This window comes from Euwallacea fornicatus, chromosome 5 (genome assembly GCF_040115645.1).
Source record: "Euwallacea fornicatus isolate EFF26 chromosome 5, ASM4011564v1, whole genome shotgun sequence".
Classification (NCBI taxonomy): Eukaryota; Metazoa; Arthropoda; class Insecta; order Coleoptera; family Curculionidae; genus Euwallacea; species Euwallacea fornicatus.
This window is the reverse complement of record NC_089545.1, coordinates 1,671,128-1,689,894: the sequence shown is the minus strand read 5'-3', so window position 1 is coordinate 1,689,894 and position 18,767 is coordinate 1,671,128. Positions and strand designations below refer to the sequence as shown.

At 36.0% G+C, this 18,767-nt stretch overlaps 2 protein-coding genes across 3 annotated transcripts in view; both read right to left on the bottom strand.

The window, feature by feature from the left end:
• LOC136339129 (tachykinin-like peptides receptor 99D) overlaps positions 1–901 on the bottom strand; it is a 69,617-nt gene extending 68,716 nt beyond the window's left edge. For both annotated transcript variants that reach the window (XM_066282121.1, XM_066282123.1), the window contains exon 1: positions 678–901. The gene's annotated coding sequence lies outside the window, so the exon portion shown is untranslated. The remainder of the gene's footprint in view (positions 1–677) is intronic.
• Positions 902–5,900: 4,999 nt separating this feature from the next.
• On the bottom strand, positions 5,901–17,490 carry LOC136339500 (protein tolkin-like). Its single transcript, XM_066282807.1, has 18 exons — positions 17,267–17,490; positions 16,270–16,792; positions 11,264–11,367; positions 10,795–11,117; positions 10,544–10,734; positions 10,171–10,488; positions 9,886–10,116; positions 9,637–9,824; positions 9,430–9,583; positions 9,153–9,380; positions 8,856–9,095; positions 8,654–8,807; positions 8,400–8,605; positions 8,055–8,260; positions 7,788–7,999; positions 7,598–7,732; positions 7,376–7,541; positions 5,901–6,659 (listed from the first exon to the last, which is right to left on the bottom strand). Exons 2-18 carry the CDS (start codon positions 16,460–16,462, stop codon positions 6,531–6,533), a joined length of 3,378 nt encoding a protein of 1,125 aa, XP_066138904.1. The 5' UTR covers positions 16,463–16,792; positions 17,267–17,490; the 3' UTR covers positions 5,901–6,530.
• Positions 17,491–18,767: the final 1,277 nt, after the last annotated feature.

Below are 18,767 nucleotides of genomic sequence, written 5' to 3'. Positions count from 1 at the left end.
TAACGCAAAGTACCCTATTACAATTTAGGGACCCCCTGTACAATAAATCTATTTTAGAAATTTCAATTAATCATGAGACACCTTGTTGAAGGAGTCGAAATGTAAAAAACTCTCGTCCTTCATCACTCGGAAAGTTGCTCCGAATATTGTTATGGTTTAACAGTGTTTCCTATGGGTGTTGTCACAAGTAAAAATGAGTTCAAAAATTGGATTTTCCTAGAAATAAAATATTGTTTCAGCTGCGCGAAAGTTCTTTATAGCTGGCATAAACAAACTAAAAACATGCGTATTTGTCAACTAAATAGAAAGGGAAGAAAATGACAAAATGACTCAGGAAAACACCAGCGCGTCTCGACCCTTTTAAATTTTTATTTTAAATATGTTAAAAATCCTTGTCAGACCTTCATAAAACATCGGAAGTATTGATTTGACATTTTAGCACACCAATTGCTAAAAAACGATCCATCCTTGTCGTAAACCCCATTCAATGTCGTCTTAAAACCAGCGAAAAAAGGTGAGAAAAATGAAGTAACTCGTGCTGGTTGAACGCAAGATTCTGACCCAACCATGCAAATATTGTTTCCAAAAATTGGAGAAATCGTTCAAATTAACTATGGTCGGTTAAATGTTGTTACTCCTACATTCTACGAACTGTTAAAACTTTATTATCCACTTACCAAAAATCCTCAGAATGATATAGTCACTAACCTAAACTGACCACCTATAGTGTTTAACTCACACGTTATATATAAAGGAACCTAGAAATATCTAAACTTCACATCCAGAATTTCCAGAAAAAGCGCATGAGGCGACCTCAAAGTGGCGGGAATTAAGTTCGAAAAGAGTTTTTGACCGTCGGACGATGCGCGAAACACTGCCTCGGAACGTTGTTCCGTTGTTCGTGACAGCGAAACAACTTCTGGCGCGGCACGCCACGATACACGCAACTGTGCAATTTTGCGAAATTTTTTTACGCCTGTCAGTCTACGCAAAGTGGGTGAAATTGATTTTTGATGTAAATTATACCTCCTGCACTTAAGCGAAAGAAAAGTGTTTGTTTTGCTTGGTTTATAAATTAACTGTTCTCCAAAAGTGCGAAATTTCCGTAAGTGCTTTGGGTTGACATTTTGACGTAGGTTTTCTTATGTCAAGATGATTTCGAGGTGGGATAAAGTTGTAATAAGTTGCCGGAAAGCATTGTTACACGAAACTTTTTATTGCTAGTTAGTTTAGGTAAGTGGGGGACTCCAAGGCATTAAAAACGTAACAGTAAGCCCAGACGTATATTGCATTATTGGTTCCAGTGTTAGACAGGCCAGTCGACATCCACACGTAAAGGCCGCCATAAGCTACAGACTCTTGGTCGGCGGACCGTTCGGCCAATTGATTAATTGGTACGAGAAACATATACGGAGTGTCCATTTGACAACCCTTCGGATTCCTATGACTTTACTTGTAGGTTCATTTAAAAAAATTCAATTATAAGGACGTTTATTAAGCTAATGGAGGTAAATTTAAAATTTAGTAATAATCCTACAGGGCGTCCCAAAAAAAACGTGTCGTTTTTTTTAATGTGCCCGTCTGCATTTTCAGAGTGATTTTGTAATTTTTTGAAACTTGAATTTTTGCGAGTACTCTCCCCTTCCTAATTATTGTAGACTTTTCTATTAACTAACTGGGTGTCTCAACTTCATATTCATAGTTAAAATCTGAAATATCGACTTTATGGGCGCTTCAGTATTTACACTCGATTGACAAAACACTTCCCTCATCATAAAACATCTTGAGTTAATCATTCCGAGCTAAAATTCCGACAACATCCAGACTGAATTTTTATCATTTTTCTCTCAAGGCGACAGATAAATCTAAAAATTATTAGAGGTTAATACTGAACCCCCATATTGCATTTAATTTTGACTCTTATGGGAACAACAGTTAGTTAAAACCATTTTATTGTAAATAAACAGTATTAGTTGAGTGGCTGAAATGTAATTTAGGTTCTCCCCTCGGAAATACGAATAATATGATAATTTGAAAGCAGGAATAATACTTTATTTTTCTACCCCATAACAACGTTAAACTGGGGCCTTCATCTGCATTTAATGCATAATTAACAACAGTTAAAGGCTTTGTACCAGCATTAGAATAACCTTCCCATGAAGGTTGAAATAAGAATAGTTTTAATGAATTTGCGTCTTTCTGTTCTTAATTCATTTTCTCTGTTTTTAGTCATAAATGGACGTGACATTTATTTCCCTTGTTTTTTTTTAATTTTCTCATATTAAGAACTAATTATTCAACTCATAGCAACGCTACAAGTAACGTTTTATTTACTTGGAGTTGCTGGTATTACTTGTAACTCGAGTTGCAAAATGAAGATAGCTGGTTTCATAATGTAACTAGTTATTGAATGAAACCCGTTTGGTCACGAGTATTTGCTACAACATTTGTCACCCTATTTGTCGAAAATAAGAAAAATAAATTAGTATCATGATGGTACTGGCAGTATGTGATAAAACTGAATACTTTTTCGGGAATCGAATATATTTAAAATCGAATAAATTTTGGTGTAAAACTCAGGACTTAAACCTGTTTATTCGCTCGAATAATTTAAGCCTATTATTTCTTCTCGTGAATAAATAACAATTTCATTCAGTCGTTGCCTAAATAACCTCTGTTATTTTTTGAAACCGCAAACAGCAAAATCAATGACTAAATGGACCATTATTTCAAGAGCGATTCAAAAACATATGTCACGATCAGGTATTATTAATCCTTTAATTCAAAAAGTTATAATTGATTCGCGGTTACATTTAAATTAGCCTTCCGGTTTTTGGTTGTGTTTATTTCAATTCAATGAGGAACGTTTGAACATTTCATTTGTTTTTTTATGTTATACTGATCACAGAAGGTGCCCCAAATGAGAATCAAATTAAATTTCAATGTCAAGTACTTATAAACAAGGGCTTGTTTTTGAGATATCGGAGATATATGTAAAAGATTTGAAATATGATGAATAGAGATATTTGCATGCAAGCATCAACCATGTTTTAATTCAAACGAACCCTTAATTAACTTATAAAATTCGACTAAATGAAGCAAAAAAAGTTCTGGCTTATTCATCTTATTAGGATTGTTTAAACAGGAGCATTTAGGTTCGTCAACCCTCCAGGGCCAAGCAAAAAGATAATTAAATTGTTAATTAGAGGGCGATTTGGGTCTCTCAGAAAACCAAATCGGTTCAATTTTTGCGGGTTATCCCGGTCTGGATACGTCCTTTTAAATTACTGTGTTATTTACTAAAGGCCTATATAAACGAAAGGCTTTTGTCAGCATAAGAGTACATGAATGAGGGAGCTGACGCATTTGTGTGTTCCTGGATATTATAATTGGATACTGTAATCAATTCTCTGGCGAAACAGATTTTTTGTTTAGTCTAAAGTTTCATCAATATCTTTCCATATAGGGTATCCTATTAAGACCAGTTATTTTCAAAATTACCAGGATTTATAGAAGTGTTTCAAATATTGAATTTTAGAGGTGCACGCAACTGGAAATTCTGAACGTTTCTTGAGGAATGGTTTTTCTTAAAAAAAATTTTTATTTCTGATTAAAAGTGGTTCAAATTCTGAGAGGCTTTCCGTTGGATTTTGGTCGAATTTGCGAGGTTTCGATCCACTTTTTCATGACTGAAATTGAGTAAAAGCGAAAAACGTAATAGTGCAATTTAATTTTCCCAAAGAAAAAAACATGTTTTCATAATTTTTTATTTTTAATATAAGCTTCCCATCAAAACTAATTTTTTTAAATCTGAGAGACGTATTTGCTTTCCAGAATCCCAAATGGGGAAATATTAGTCCAACCCAGATCTCAACAGCTTATTTATGACTTTGTCTCTTTCGCGTCGTAACTGCGTTTAATGAAAAATTTTTAATAAAACTGATTTAGGTCAGTGCTAACTGTGAGATGGAAATGTCCTAGACCTAGAACGAACACTATACGCTTTTTACCTCTAATATTCCTGTCCAACCAAAACCCACCTCCATCCCCTTCCTAGGCAAACGTGAAAGCTCCTCTGCAGAATAAATGCCGCGTCCCCACATCTAAATCCAAGCAATTTTTTCCAACTGGAACAGGGCATTTATTTCCTAGCATTATGGCAGCATTCTTATTTCCTTAATTTTTCAACGTATTTCATTTAAAATTATAAGTGCGACAGGCAATATGAGAATTTCAGAACGTTCATTTTCATAAAAGTAATTTAGAGCATTCCCATTCATGTCGAAAGTTTAGGGTAGTATAGGACTCGTCTGAAATATATATTATCGAAGCTTTGAGGAAATTAATTTTACATCTTCACCTATCAACTTTGGATTGGTCGTTGATAAGAATAAACGCTTTCTTCGATTTCTAACTAATTAAATAGATCATGGTTATTACTGAAAAACGCTATTTTTCTCAGGGGTCAACTGAGAGAGTTAAATGCCAATCTAAAAAGCCAACCAATGTGGCGCAAACTGAGTGCCTTATCTCAGCTTTGATGATGCGAACAGTTACAAAGTCCCATAATATCATCCAGCTTTTCTTGCTGCTGATCAAAGCATATTTTTGCTCATAATACATTTTTAAGCTAGCTTTGCATAATCCATATTCAAGTTTAAACCATGCAAAAATTCAATTTAAACCGAAGCTATGAGCTATACTAAATCTGAGAATTAAATTTACTTCGGTCAAGTTGAAACAACTCAATTTAACTAACAAGTAAAACGTGTGCAGTTTTGCTCATATCGTGGCTTCTAAACGGCCCGGCATAAAGGAAAAGTTTTAATAAATCAAAGGGGGACAGGGGAGTAGGGGTTGCGGGTTTGATAATTAAAGGAAGCCCTAGCCCCGGACAAATAAAACCTTAAAAGCATCAGACGCCATCATTGTCTCGTTCCAGACCTAATTGACTTTCGATTTTCTAAAACAAAAGCGTTATTTCTGGTAGCTAAGTTGAGAGGAAGTAGAGTTATAATGAATTTCTGAAGAGTAGATTAGTTGCCAGGCGAAGGACGTTCATAAATCATCTGTTGCAAGCAGCAGTCATAGAAGTTTCTATGATAAAATATGGAGCATTATTCTTCTATTAAACTGTCCAGTTCGGAAAAAAATTACGATGAAACTTAAATATTATTTAGATCGTATGAAATATTAATCCTTAATACCTAGAACCCGCCATAAACATAAATTCAGTTCTGAGACCTTCACTATTACAGCTTTAAATTGAAATCAATTCACAGGCGGCATAATTACCAATCTCAAACGACAACCGGACTATGTATTAATTCAGAGGTGGCATAACTGTGGCATAATTGCCAATCGGAGGTGGCAACCGGAGAAGGTATTGATTCACAGACAGCATAACCGTGGCAATTATGCCACCTGTGCATCAATACTTACTCCGGTACTTTTCCTAATCTTTGTGAAATTAAATTTAATATTAGACTTCTTGGAAAAAAATTCGTTTTACTTGCTTACATTCATTGACTAAAAATTCCAAAAGTCTATACAAAATATCGCCTTTTTCCAACATTATTCTATCGGCTTTAGTAACGATTATCTGTCTGATAATTAGCTAAATTCTTTGTTGGAGATCATGGTAAAAATCCGAACTTTAGGGAGCTGCAGGTGGATTCATCATGGAACTGTTACCAACCCATTGGTGCGCTTGGACGGGCTTATGAACATCGACATCAACGATTGTGCTAAAATGGAGATAAAGGGATGTAGAGAATTTTATTTTAAGACATTTAAGCCTACTATCGAAATATTTGGGTGTAAATACTTATATTGTACACACATTGTTCCCCAAAATCTTCCAATGCGAAAAACAACGATAGAAATCAAACTAGCAGCACTAAAGCTCGGAATTACCTTTATTTTACGACATCAATTAAAGTTTTAAAAAGTTCGTATTTTCTTCTGGTTTACACATTCGTTTTAACTGCATATTGTTTGCAAACAGTCGTTTAAGAATTAAGTACATGCTTAAAATAATGAAATCTCCTACCAACGAAATTTCACCACTCCAGAACATCTGCTACTAAAAAATGTCTATTTTCGAATCATAATGAGAAAGGACGATTTTTGGCTAGGTAAAAACATTATTACAGTCAACAGCTTAACACTAATAACATTGAACAGCTTGATAATTAACATTAAATATTTAATACACGAGTCATAAGAACTTCCTACAAACATACATGTTATTCTTATTTCTATCATCATGCTAATGCAGCAGACTATAAGTAGTATATTTTTTAATTTCTAGCAGGGACTCCTAGAAGAACCTCTAAAATTCATCGCAAAAAAGTCGATTTACTCCTCTCTATCAATACGAAAGGCATCACTCATTTAATTGATTTTTGAGCGTGTAGAAAAATGCCTTCCTAGAAACTTCAACCAAACACCACACTTTCTTATAAATAAACAAACAATTTGTCAAAATGATAAATAAGAACTGCGGCAGATATAACTGATGGATTTGCTCACTCCTCTTCCTCGCTTATTGAGGTCACCGCCTCATATACCAAACTAAAGCCTTTGCTCACCAAGGTGTCGTCACTGCGGAAGCGAACCAGTAAGGCTTGGTTGATGGATATTATATCAGCTGGCTTCTAAAAAAAAAAAAATACTTCAGAAATTCGGCATTTAAAACTATGCGTATAGAGTGTTTTAAATTCGAGCTATGTCACTGAGATCGCGAAAACTGTTAGAGGTACATGGATGGTTAAACGGAGGCAAGCAAAATCCGAAATTCGGGAAAAAAAGTTTTATTTGGAGATATTTAACTTCATAGTAGTAACAATCCCTGCTCTTAAGATAGAATTTTTTACATTGGATTTTGCCCCGCGAAATGAGTCCATATAATTTATTTCCCTGTCAAAGGTTTAGGAAGTGTTAGCCTTTCGCCCCTCAATAAACCTGTTGAACTTGGAACTTTTTGGACATTGAGGTCCGAAGTGAAAGAACAGAGCTTTTTCTTAAATCACTGAGAATGTTTAACTCTTTGCACAATAAATGCAGTCCCAGGAGAAAGTTTTTGTTCAGTAATAGACTTTTCAATCCGAAATTGGAACCACGGAATTTAGGTTTATGTTGTAAATACACACAAATTATGCTGTGATTATTGAGAAAAATCCAGTCCCGTATTCAAAATTAAAAGCGGTTTCAAATGGTGAAATCGCAAGCTTAATCCGTTCCGCCGTATTCGGGAGCAAAACCACCACTACCAAACCATGTTTTTAATGCGTTCAAAATCCCAATGATATTGCGCGAATTTTTAATTTAATATGAAAATAAAATAAAAAATATAAATAGGAAACTATAAGACCTTTGTCCCACAAAATTTCCCATAAGTAGAAGCACTAGCGTCTAGCCCACTGAAGATCTCTACATAGTCATAACCGCAGTCCTTCTCATCTTCAATATCGAAAGTGAGGAAGGATAGATGGACATTGTATTCACTTGGAACTACTATAGTCCAGTCGCAATCCGCCCTTAAACAGAAAAAAATATATCAAATTTCCTCATAATTTAAACAATTTTCGCACACCTATTGTCATAGCTCGAACTTCCAAATTTGGCATGCGAATAAATATGCTTCTTTTCCAAAGTGGCGTGCAGTAGTCCTCCACAAACCGTCGAATGGGAAGCTGAGAAACCGTTCCTTTGGATACTGGCATCGGACCTTCAATGAGTTGGTTAAAGAGAAAAATCCAACATGAAGATGGATGAAAACAGACCTAAAAGTCATATAAAGCTGATTTCCAGTAGCCACGATCATATGAGGCAACTTGGACCCACAGAACCGGCCCAAAGATGGCGTCTCTGGAGAAGAACCGTCGTAGAAGTCTACATGATCGTAGGCGCACTCTTGATGGGGCTCCACCTCGAAGTATATGAAGGTTATACGAACTCGATGACCGGGAGTTGTGCTGAAGTGCCACACACAATCCTAGAGAAGAAGCAAACATCACGAGGAGAGGTCCTTCCCTTATAAACGAGTTTACTTTGCGAGCTGGATAATAATCAGGATAATTTGGGCTTTCTAACTTCCCACCGGGGGAAGTAATCTCATATTTACAACCTCCTTCTTTGCAGTCCCGCCCGTTCTCATGTAGGGTGTATCCATTATGGCAAGTACAAACGTAGGAACCAAGAGTGTTAAGGCACTCGTGCTGACAATTTCCGTGGTCCTTAGCACATTCATCCATATCTAAAACCCATTTGGACTTCGTAAATTCACCTATATTCGCCATATTTCCCAAAGATTTATCCGAGGAAATACCATTCTGCGTACACTAACTTTCTACGGTACCCCCATGTGGGAACGAGTTGCCTGCACAAATTATTACCTGAGAAAAACACCGCGGCAAATCCAGTTTTCTGGACACTAGTGTCGGAATAAAACACAACTCTCATGATATTGCTTTCGGAAGTAATAAGATTTGGGGCCTTAGAACCGCAGAAAGAGCCATGTTTCTTCATTCTGCTCTCTTTGAATTTGCTGAATATATCCACACGATCGTACTCGCATTGCTGTTGCTGAGCATTGTTATTCCTGCAAACAAGCGCTTTAAAATCCCTTGCAGAAACTACTGAAAATTACCCCTCCAAGTCGAAATGAGTGAAATTCAAGGTAATTTTGTACTGCGGCTGCGCCACTATCTCCCAAACGCAATTCTTATTGAAGGGATACAGGTCTGGAAATGACGGTGATGTTATGGTACCATTGGGCGCTTCGAAAACTCCACCACACGCATCTATGGCATAAAGGGATGGATTATGTACTTCACCTAACCTTTATCTACCTTCGCAATTTTTCCCATCAGAATGCAGCTCATATCCAATACGGCAGGCACATACAAAGCTTCCAAGTGTATTGAGGCACAGCTGGGCGCACCCGTGGTCTACCTTAGAGCATTCATCATATTCTTTCATAATAGTCGCAGAAAAACCTCCTTTTTGAACTGACCCGTCCGAAACAAACTTCACAAGCATGTGATTAGAGGTTGAGATCACATCAGAAGGAATTTTATGGCCGCAATGCACTGCAACTCAAGTACCATTAAGACTTCAGTTTATCGATGTTACACCTTGTGTGCCACCTTTTATAATTGGGGAATCCACGGTAATGCCGTTTCTAATCTCCACGTAATCATAGACGCAATTATCGTGATTCTCCACATCAAAACTCTGGAATTTTAAAGCCACTTGAAAGTTATCTGGTACAGTAATCCTCCAAATGCATTCTTTGTTAGGCTGATATTCTTCAGGGTAATTGGGCGACTCCAAGTGGCCCTCCAAGTCTATGAAGAAATCTCCACCGCAAATTGCTGGAAATTATACTTTTTCTCTGTACTTTCTTGGAATCTATTTTAATACCTTCGTAAGTTGCAGTAAAGCCCCTATGACCCTTAGGTCTCTTCGCAACATACGTTACCAACATCCTACTTCCGACTGAGGTAATGGAAGGCACTTGCCCAGTGCCGCAGTACCTTCCGAGTACTCTAGACCTATGCCAATAACCATCACGCACCTAAAAAACGCCACAACTCTTTACACCTTGATTTTTATTTATTTACCACATACTTCGACGAAATCTTCACTACAATCTGGAGATTTAGTGATGTCTAGGCCCGTAAGGTTAAGGACAATTTTTTCTCCATGGGTGGCAGTGATCCTCCACTCACAGCGCACTTCCTCTTCAGGAATTTTGTCGCTGTGGTAAAGCGGGGGCGAGAAGGTTCCGGAATTTTGCTGGTAGGTTTTTCCACATTCTATAGATGTATGAAATTAGTTAAGATCAGGAGAGACAGTTTCTTGCAAGTGATCGCTTACTTGGGCATTTGTACAACAAATTTGTCTGAGCTACATCTCCTTCACTTAGGCGCACCCTTTGACCTATCTCAGGCCTCTTTCTACCAGGCATATCCACAGGTTGTATGGTGTCCAAGTAAGTGCCCTTGGAAAAGGTGTTCCTTGCATAATGCATTATTGAGTCATAATCATAGGTCAATCCTAACGAATTCACTTCATCTTCGTTTAATTTATTGAAGTTGTATTCCTGACCTGTTGAAGAAATGAATTGAATCGAATCGATTTTTAAATCATTATATAGTGTACCGCTCATAATGTTCTCCCTGATAATATTGACGTGATTGTCCCGATCAGGCCTAGTGTGCTCGTGCCAGAATCCCACTACGTGCCCTAGTTCATGCACAACAATCCCGAATTTATCACAATTTTTTCCAATACTGATTGCCTGTCCTCCATTTCCGCGTTTGCCTACAAAAGAGCAGCATCCACATGGTTTTTCGGTGAATATGATGTAGTTCAAATGCTCAGCCCTATCCCTTTCCACAAACTTGACACAGGTGAAATTCTCCCAATGCCTCATTGCTTGCTTGAAGAGCGCCTTGTGGAGTCCACTAAAGTTTCCATCTAGAGTGACTCTAAGCTGAAGTACTTGGAATTTATCTAGAGGAAAATAGTTTACCGATCTCGTATGGAATGACTCCGTAATCCCAGACTCTTTCTTTCCTAGCAGTAGCAGCCCTTGGAACTCTACTCAGAGACCGCCCGGCATCAGTGAACTTCCTCTTCAAGTCGAAATAAGGCTCAAACTCATGCACCGGAATCTCTTGAAATATTTCTTTGGCGTTATTGTAGTCATGAATTGAAGTTCTCCTAAAGACCAATTAATATCGAATTGAGGGCTACTCCTGCACATTAAACTATGTGAAATACCTGGGCTTATTCCTCTTCTTTCTTCTATTATGGCGCCGCTTTCTCCTTCGCTGATGATGCTCATTCTGGCTGAGACTCTCATTCTTTCTATGTCGTCTTTGTTCACCGCTCACGACTGGAAATTCTGTAGTAGATTTTGTCGAAAGTGATCCACTCCTGGGATAGCCCTTTAAAACTTGGCCTTGTTTGTAGGCACTACCGAAGTAAATGTTGAGGGAGGGATCGTTGCTAGATTTAGTGGCCTGCAGATCTGCAGGCTGCTTGGTCTTCTTGCGAATTAAGTCAGTGAGGCCTTCTTCTTCGATTTGGAGACCTTCCAGTACCTAAAGAAAAGTAGAATATTGAAGGAAAACAGGTAAGACTCTGCACAAGCGTTCCAAAATTACTAGATGTCGAAGTTTGCCAAGAAGCATGTTTACATTTTACTTCCATTTTTTTTGCTTTATGTAGTTTTCTCTTATATTTTTACCTCTTGCTTGTATTTCTCGACTTCTTCTTGAAGCAGTGAATGTTTGAACTTCGGCTTCGAAGGATAGTCTTCTTCTGATAATGCAATATCCCCTTGGAAGTTACCTGAAAGTTTGGTAGTGGTACAGCTCAATCAGTGACCTAGAAGAACTGCACATTACATCGTTTTTTACAGTTATGAAGTCCCATTTTTACACCAAAAACAGATAATTTTTTCAAAATTTTGGATTTTCTACTATTACGGGAAACTTTCTGCGCAAGTTACCAAACTGGTAGAAAAATAATGCAGCCTCGTGATAGTAATAGATGCCATTTATTACGTGAACTCTGAAAAATTTGGGCTTTTGTTTTCGCCCCAACCTGAATAGTTGGAAATATATTTTTGTATCGATCCTCCATCGGAGACCAACAACAAAACCGTTGTTATCCTGACTTTATACTGAGCCCTGTTTGCGGACGAGACGCGCCATTATTTGCCATGAAAATAATTTCGCTAAACATACGCCGATTAATTAAAACAGATAAACATAAATTTTAATATCAAACGTTGCGGATGGCCATAAGTTAGTATCTATTAATTATTGGAAATTAAATTTATTGTTAGCGAACGCCAACCGAGAGAGAAATAATTATCGACAACGGCCATATTTAATAATTCGGTGGTTTAATTATTTTAGAGCTTAATAGGATGGAAAATTTGCATTGGTCAAGCACAATTTATCTGATATTTTTTAATTTTAACATATTGAAATTTGGGTGAAATGATATTTTTTCTCTCTAAGTGTTAGAAGAAATTTAGGAGCTAAATACACTCCTTCAAATAATCTAGGAACAAGAATTGTTGACTAAACCTTATATTGAATTAGAAGAGACTATAGAAAAAATTTTACATAAATTTATTGTGAATTAATATCATTATGTAAAGATTATAGTCAAACTGCTTTTTCCTTAGATTCTTTTGAGCAGTGTAGTTGAATGTTTTATATTGGTTGCTGATACTCTTACGGGAATCGTAAGAAACATTACGTAACCAGTTGGAAAATACATAACTTTGTAAAACTAGTGGAATTTAACTAGACAAGCGTGGCGACATCCCGCAATATTACGTAGTTATAGGTAATAGCATTTCTGAAGGAGTTTATTCTAATTTGCCAAAAAAATGCAGATATTGAAACTATTTCAGGCATGCCCTGTAGTTGTAGAACTACTCCTATTGTGGCTGACTCACTAATCCATTTTGTTATCGAAGATACGAAATTAAGACCTACCTTCATTACATACTGAACTAGTTACGCAATGAAACCCCATTAAACAACCGTTTCGATCAAGAAAATTATCCCGTTTTGGCTAAAATTAGAAAAGATTTGGTAGAAAATGGTATTAATAGGGTAGTCTGCTTAATTCTTTCGAAAATAACGGGGAAAATATAGAAGCGATGTATACAAAACCAATCATTAATGCCCCACTTTACCGTTGCATTTTTCCATTGTTTTACTTTAATGCATTATTTTATTATGGGCAGCCAAACACTATTATTTAGATTCAATTTTCAAAATGGGCAACTAGCAGACTTTCAGCAAAACTCCCATAAATGGCGAACTGAGTTCACGCTTTGGGGCTGGCGTTCATTATGAATTATTTCATTAACTTTCGTTCAATCCAAAATTGGATTTTCTTCAAGCACGATATCGAAGCAAAAATGTTGGAAACGATTCATGTATTAACGAGCAATTAAATGGTTAAATAGTTCCATTTAAAAAATACCTGCTCCTCCTCAAAATCGTTTACCTACACCACTGGGTTTCATAAGGAGGGATAAATAGTTTAAAATTAATAACCTAATCCGAAATGGGACCCCCGACAAACTTCGGCAAATCGTTATTTGTAAAGATTAGGGTTAATTCCTGAAGTTTAATGACGCAGCCTCGGCACTCGGCAGGTCTGAGCCCTTGTGATTTGACGAAGACGAGGCGCGGATGAGATCCCCCCATCATGGGGATGATGATGCTGTCGTGATTAACGCGTTTTTAATTTTATTGAAGACGACGCCTGTCGTGTTTTATGACTGGCTCTCGAAACTAAGAACAATGGCTCCTCGTTAAAGGAGTGTGCCCTTAAAAATGAGGCTTTAATAGAATCTAGGACTAGAAGCGTTAATGGTCCAAGTTGAAACATGGAAAAACGTGTCAAGGTTTCAAATTGAGTAAGATAGTTGATATTTTATCGCATTAATGTCACGGTGTTACGCCAATGGAGGCAATTAAAATAACTGGATCAGTCAAAGCTGTGCTACTTTGGAGGAAGGAAGGATTAGCAAGTTTTGGGCATTAGGGAAGCACGGGGCTACTAAATTTAACTCCTTTCGACAAATAAGTACCTGATGTGATATTACGAGGGTGAGCAATAGAAAGCCACTGGCGTGCACGAAATATGTACTTAAACATTCATTACGCAAATAAATGTAAATCATAAATAACTCAGGACGGCAATAAATAAATCAGACAACGTGGCTCATCTCAGCTTTCCCAGGGTAATTGTTCAAAGAGTCAACGTTACATAAGCAACTCAATAAACCTAACAAGAACATAATTGCCCGTTTACATATCTATGACTTTAGAATGAGCTTATGTAAGCGTTCCTTTCGAGCTTCCCAATTATATTCCTATACAAATGCTCATGTATCTAAAATTATGTTCTGCTTATATTGCATTTATTTAAGGTAATTATGTCCCATATGGGACGTGACCTTTTGTCCTAGTTTAACTGCTGATGCATCCACGATTATATTCTGCTATGTAAAATTTATACAGGGTGAAACATATCATCATGGAGATATTTCAGGGAACGATAGTACGCTACAAATTAATTTAGAAAAACACTAACAGACCCATGGTCAAAACTCGCCATTTTCGATATAAAGGGTGGAAAAGTTTGACGTTTGTTCTCATATTTTGCGATTTCCTCACGTATGCCTTGAGTTAATTTTTTTTTTAATTTTAAATACCGAACAAAAAGCACTCTTCTCAATTATCAATTATCCTAAGCGATTTGTAACATTTAACATTTTTAAAATAAATAAATCTAAAAAAAACAAAATTATGGAAACTGTTGAAAATATCCTTTAAAAAATGTAAAACTTTGCCACTCTCTACATCGAAAACGGTGCGTTTTTGACCGCGGGTCTATTAGCATTTTTGTATTATTTTGTGAAGTACTATTACCTCCTTAAATATTTCCACGATGGTAAGCTGCGCCCTATATATAAAGCCTTATTTCAGGTTCTATTCAGGAATTTTAGCAGTCCTGCAATCGACCAAAACTTTTCGAAAAGAAATGATTTTTTTGTCATTATTAGGATTTTTTAACCTTCCACGTATTTCAAAATGAGTTTAAAACCAACATCAGAAACACAAATATTATAGGATAATTCAAGTATCGAATAACCTATTTGTTCTCGTAATTCTCGAATGTCTGTTTCGTAACCAGGAATTAAAACAGACACAGGAAGTTGAAATTATGCGGGTAATAAACTTTCAGACAAAGCACTGCAGGGCCCGTAGGGCCGACCCTTTTGGCCTGATTTCATATCTCATTACAGTTATTCATTATGTCGCAGTGACGAGTCGCGGACTAATGGCGGTAAAAACCGTATAAAATATTGATATCATTTGATCTGAAACTTATTAAGGTTTTTATCGGACGTTTTTAGCATAAACCACAGGGACATTAGTATTTTTTTTATGCGCCATAATCAAGATTATCTACCTTTCGAATATGGTCATTATCTATGAAAATGAGTAAGTGGGGTTCTCAACCTAAATTACTTGTAGGGTTGGAGTAAGAAGATTTAATAAAAAGACCCACTTTAACCCATACGACATTCAAGTTTTTTCATCACTTGAGATAAATAACTGGCAAGTTTGTAAAATGGTTTCATTGGATTTTTCTTACGTTTATATAATTAAAATGCTCAGCAATGGTGGAACATGTTGCTGAAACGATAAAGAAGGTGAATTAGGAATTGATCCTCCCTCCTTTCTACATCAGACTGACGTAGCTCTTACTTATTGACCATTGGCTATTTTGATATCTCAATCAGTATCTCGTTTTTATTGAAAATAAAAGATTTAATAACAAATAAGAAAGGCAAGAGATAATTTTCTCCGTCTTGGTGCAGTGTAATAAAATTTAATTGCCTGTAAACAAAAACACGATAATAGTATTTGCAAAAGGACTTCGTTCCTACTCATAAATATTCAACTTCGGTCTTCAAATTTATAAATTAAAATTAAAAAATCATCAACAATAGAATAAATCAGTTCAAATTTCAATAAATTGGACATTAATTTAACCCTTGAATAAAGTTTATTTTTTATATCCGATTTTATTACAAAAAGTTCTTTATCATACGAATTTGTGAATGATTTATTATAGTTCTAAATGTTTCATATATTTGACGCGGATATACAAGGTATAACATGTCATCATGGAAATAGTTCGGGGGTGATAGTTCTCTGCAAAATAATGAAAAAATGCCAATAGACCTTTGATCAATTATCAATTATAATTATTTCAATTATAAAAACTACCGAAAATGTTCTTTAGAAAATATGAAACTTTGCCAATCTATATACCAAAAATGGTGCGTCTTGACTATAGACTTATTAATATTTTTTAATTATTTTACAACATATTATTGCTTTCTAAAATATCTTTACGACGATATGTTACACACTGTATATATGACTGTTTATTTTAATTTTTTTACTTCTTTTTTCCAAGTTTTAAAAACGGTAATAGATTTATCACCGAAACGTAAACAACGATATTTCTTAGTTAGTATTTAACTCTAATTACTAATTTTTAATTATTAATTTCTAATTCCTAATTTCCAATTAAAAATTTTACTGTAATTTCCTGATGAGAAAAATATTTCTAACTTGGTTTTGTCGTTCAAACACATTTGCACGCCAATTCTTACAAAAATTTTGAACCCTGCCTACTTACCTGCCTTACAAGGATCCAAATCTAGATCACTGGAAATTTTTGTGGGGAAAACACCGTGCAGTAATTCGTCCACACTGAACTTCCCTTGAGAAAAATTCCCACTAGTCCTATCTTTAACGTGCTGCAACAGCACTGACCCATAACCCACCAACACCATGTCCAGAAGAATTAACCACCACAACCGAGTCCTCATATTGAACTGTATAATTATTTATATTTTTAAAGTAGTAATGTGCGCTTTTTTATCAGTCTTTTGAAAATCACAGAGTATAGGCTATTACTTATAGTTCTATAGTACCCTCTATTAGGTACTATGTAGATTCACATTTTATTCAACAGAAGACGTTTGTAGACTGGAATTCGGTTGATAAGAACAGCCTTATTTCTCATTGATGCTGTAGGGCATTTTGTTTATAAACTGATACGGGTTCTGTTATCGCCATTTTACGCTTATAAAGCGCGATCTGAAGACATACGTCTGTGGTGAATGGGTTATTGTCGATGCTGTTTAAATTATATGAATCTAGAAGAAATGTTTGAAGAATTAGTAATTAATCTCTGCAATGACATGGTAAAATGGTTAATTTATCAATAAGAAAAAATACTAAATTGTATATAAGTAAGTAAAAAAATGCAAGTACTGTATATTTCTTGATAAAATGGCGGATTGATTTTTCTTCAAGTTCTATTAGTAAAATGCATTAAAATACAAAGAAGCATGTCCATTAATTCAAAGTAAATAATGATGATAGTCAATTTTGATGTTTTGAACACTTAAATAGATCGACAAATATAAAGAGTGTTGAGGCCCATTATAGGACACATTATTTTCAGTTAAATTTAGTGCCGGGCCTAAAATTAGCCTACATGGGTGTGGGGTCCGCGCTAGCATTGCTGGAGAACTTTTTCTACCTATTTTAGTTTTCTATCAATATAATACAGTTTTAGACTGATTGATATTAACGCGTGCGACAATTGGTAAATTTACATTAGGTACCTTGTAACTTATATAGAGACCTAGTGTCTCTTCAAGTGTATCAGAAAAACCAGTTTGTAATACAAAGCGCCATTAAATATTCACATTCTTCTTACTATAACAGACACACCGGAATCGCGTGAAAAACGGGCCCCGTCGCGGTCCTACCGTGCAGGCTCCCGGCGGGCACAGATTTTATGACTGATATTCACGGGCACGCATCCACGAGATACACACAATAGCCGTAGCATCGCATCTCCAGGGACGGAGCCCCATTATCTAAACTTCAAATCCATCTATCTCTGTTGCTTTTCGTTAGAGTGTAAGCACGCTGTTTTAGCAATTGTTGCGAAATTTATAGCCAGCAACAAATTTTTTTTATCCCCTCTGTATACTTTCTCGCCCTGGAAAAAAAACGTGAATAGCTACGCCACTGTTATAAACAGGTAGCGGCTGACCGCGCTGTTAAAGGGCACTAAATTGCTAATTAACAACCCTACCCAATGTAAATTGGCATCAGATGAAGGAGTGGTTCAGGGGGTTTCGGGGGCGTATAACCGCAGCAAGCAGGTGTTATATTTGTAGACGTAAATTTGCCACAAATTAGAAAGCAAATCTTGAATTTAATGTTAACGTATCGTACTGAGTGTCTATAGATTCATATATCCATAAGATAATATATTTTCTTTAATTTTTAACATAACAACCAAGCAGAAAAACCACCACCATAACCAATGGTAGTCATAACCAAATGACTTATGATAGAAAAACACTCAGTGCTGTACACACTCAATAGAACCAGCTACTCATGTACACTGACCACAGAGTTGGTTCAGGATTGGCACATTGTAGACAACCTCTTTGGACTAACACTTTCACTTATGATTTTAAGTGATGTAAATTTATTGGTGTTCCAAATTACTTTATTAACTCCGCGAATGGAATGAAGAAAGACCATACAAATTTTAGATATTAGACGCCTGGCGATTTAGCCGTGGACCAAAATTGCCTCTAAACTAGGTATCTGCGAAACTATTATGGTCAATGACCTAAAAGAACTAAACGTCTATAGTATCGCGGAATCAGGGTTCGAAGGATTTTAGTATAATCGTTTTCAAGATAATCTCTATTTATTATTCCAATGAATCAATTCAACTACGAATCCCCAACTAATAGTTCACTAATAAATCTCTGTTTTTCTACTAAATACCTTAATATCGCTTATTACAGCCATTTAGGTTTTATAGCTGTACTATTTTTAGATTTAACAACAGTCATTTTATACAAAGTGTCCAGGAATGCGTACATGTATTTTAGAAGACAATTTCTTAAGTCAAAATGAGAAGAAAATGGTTATGAGTTCAGTAATGAGTTTGAAAGGAGTCTTTTGAAGATAGGGCTCCATAATGATATTACAATAAATGATGCTTTCTGAATACGTCTTAGAGACTATTCAGCTGTATGGGTGAAGAACGAAAAAGTTTGCAAAACTGTATTGTAGCCAAGATGGGCCTTGGAGTAT

Excerpts from the sequence above, each read along its gene's own strand:
- LOC136339500 (XM_066282807.1), bottom strand. The coding sequence starts at position 16,462 with ATGAGGACTCGGTTGTGGTGGTTAATTCTTCTGGACATGGTGTTGGTG. Across the intron at positions 9,381-9,429 it reads CTTTACTGCAACTTACGAAG|CAATTTGCGGTGGAGATTTC; the intron begins GTATTAAAATAG and ends TATAATTTCCAG. Across the intron at positions 7,542-7,597 it reads AGTTCGAGCTATGACAATAG|GGCGGATTGCGACTGGACTA; the intron begins GTGTGCGAAAAT and ends TTTCTGTTTAAG.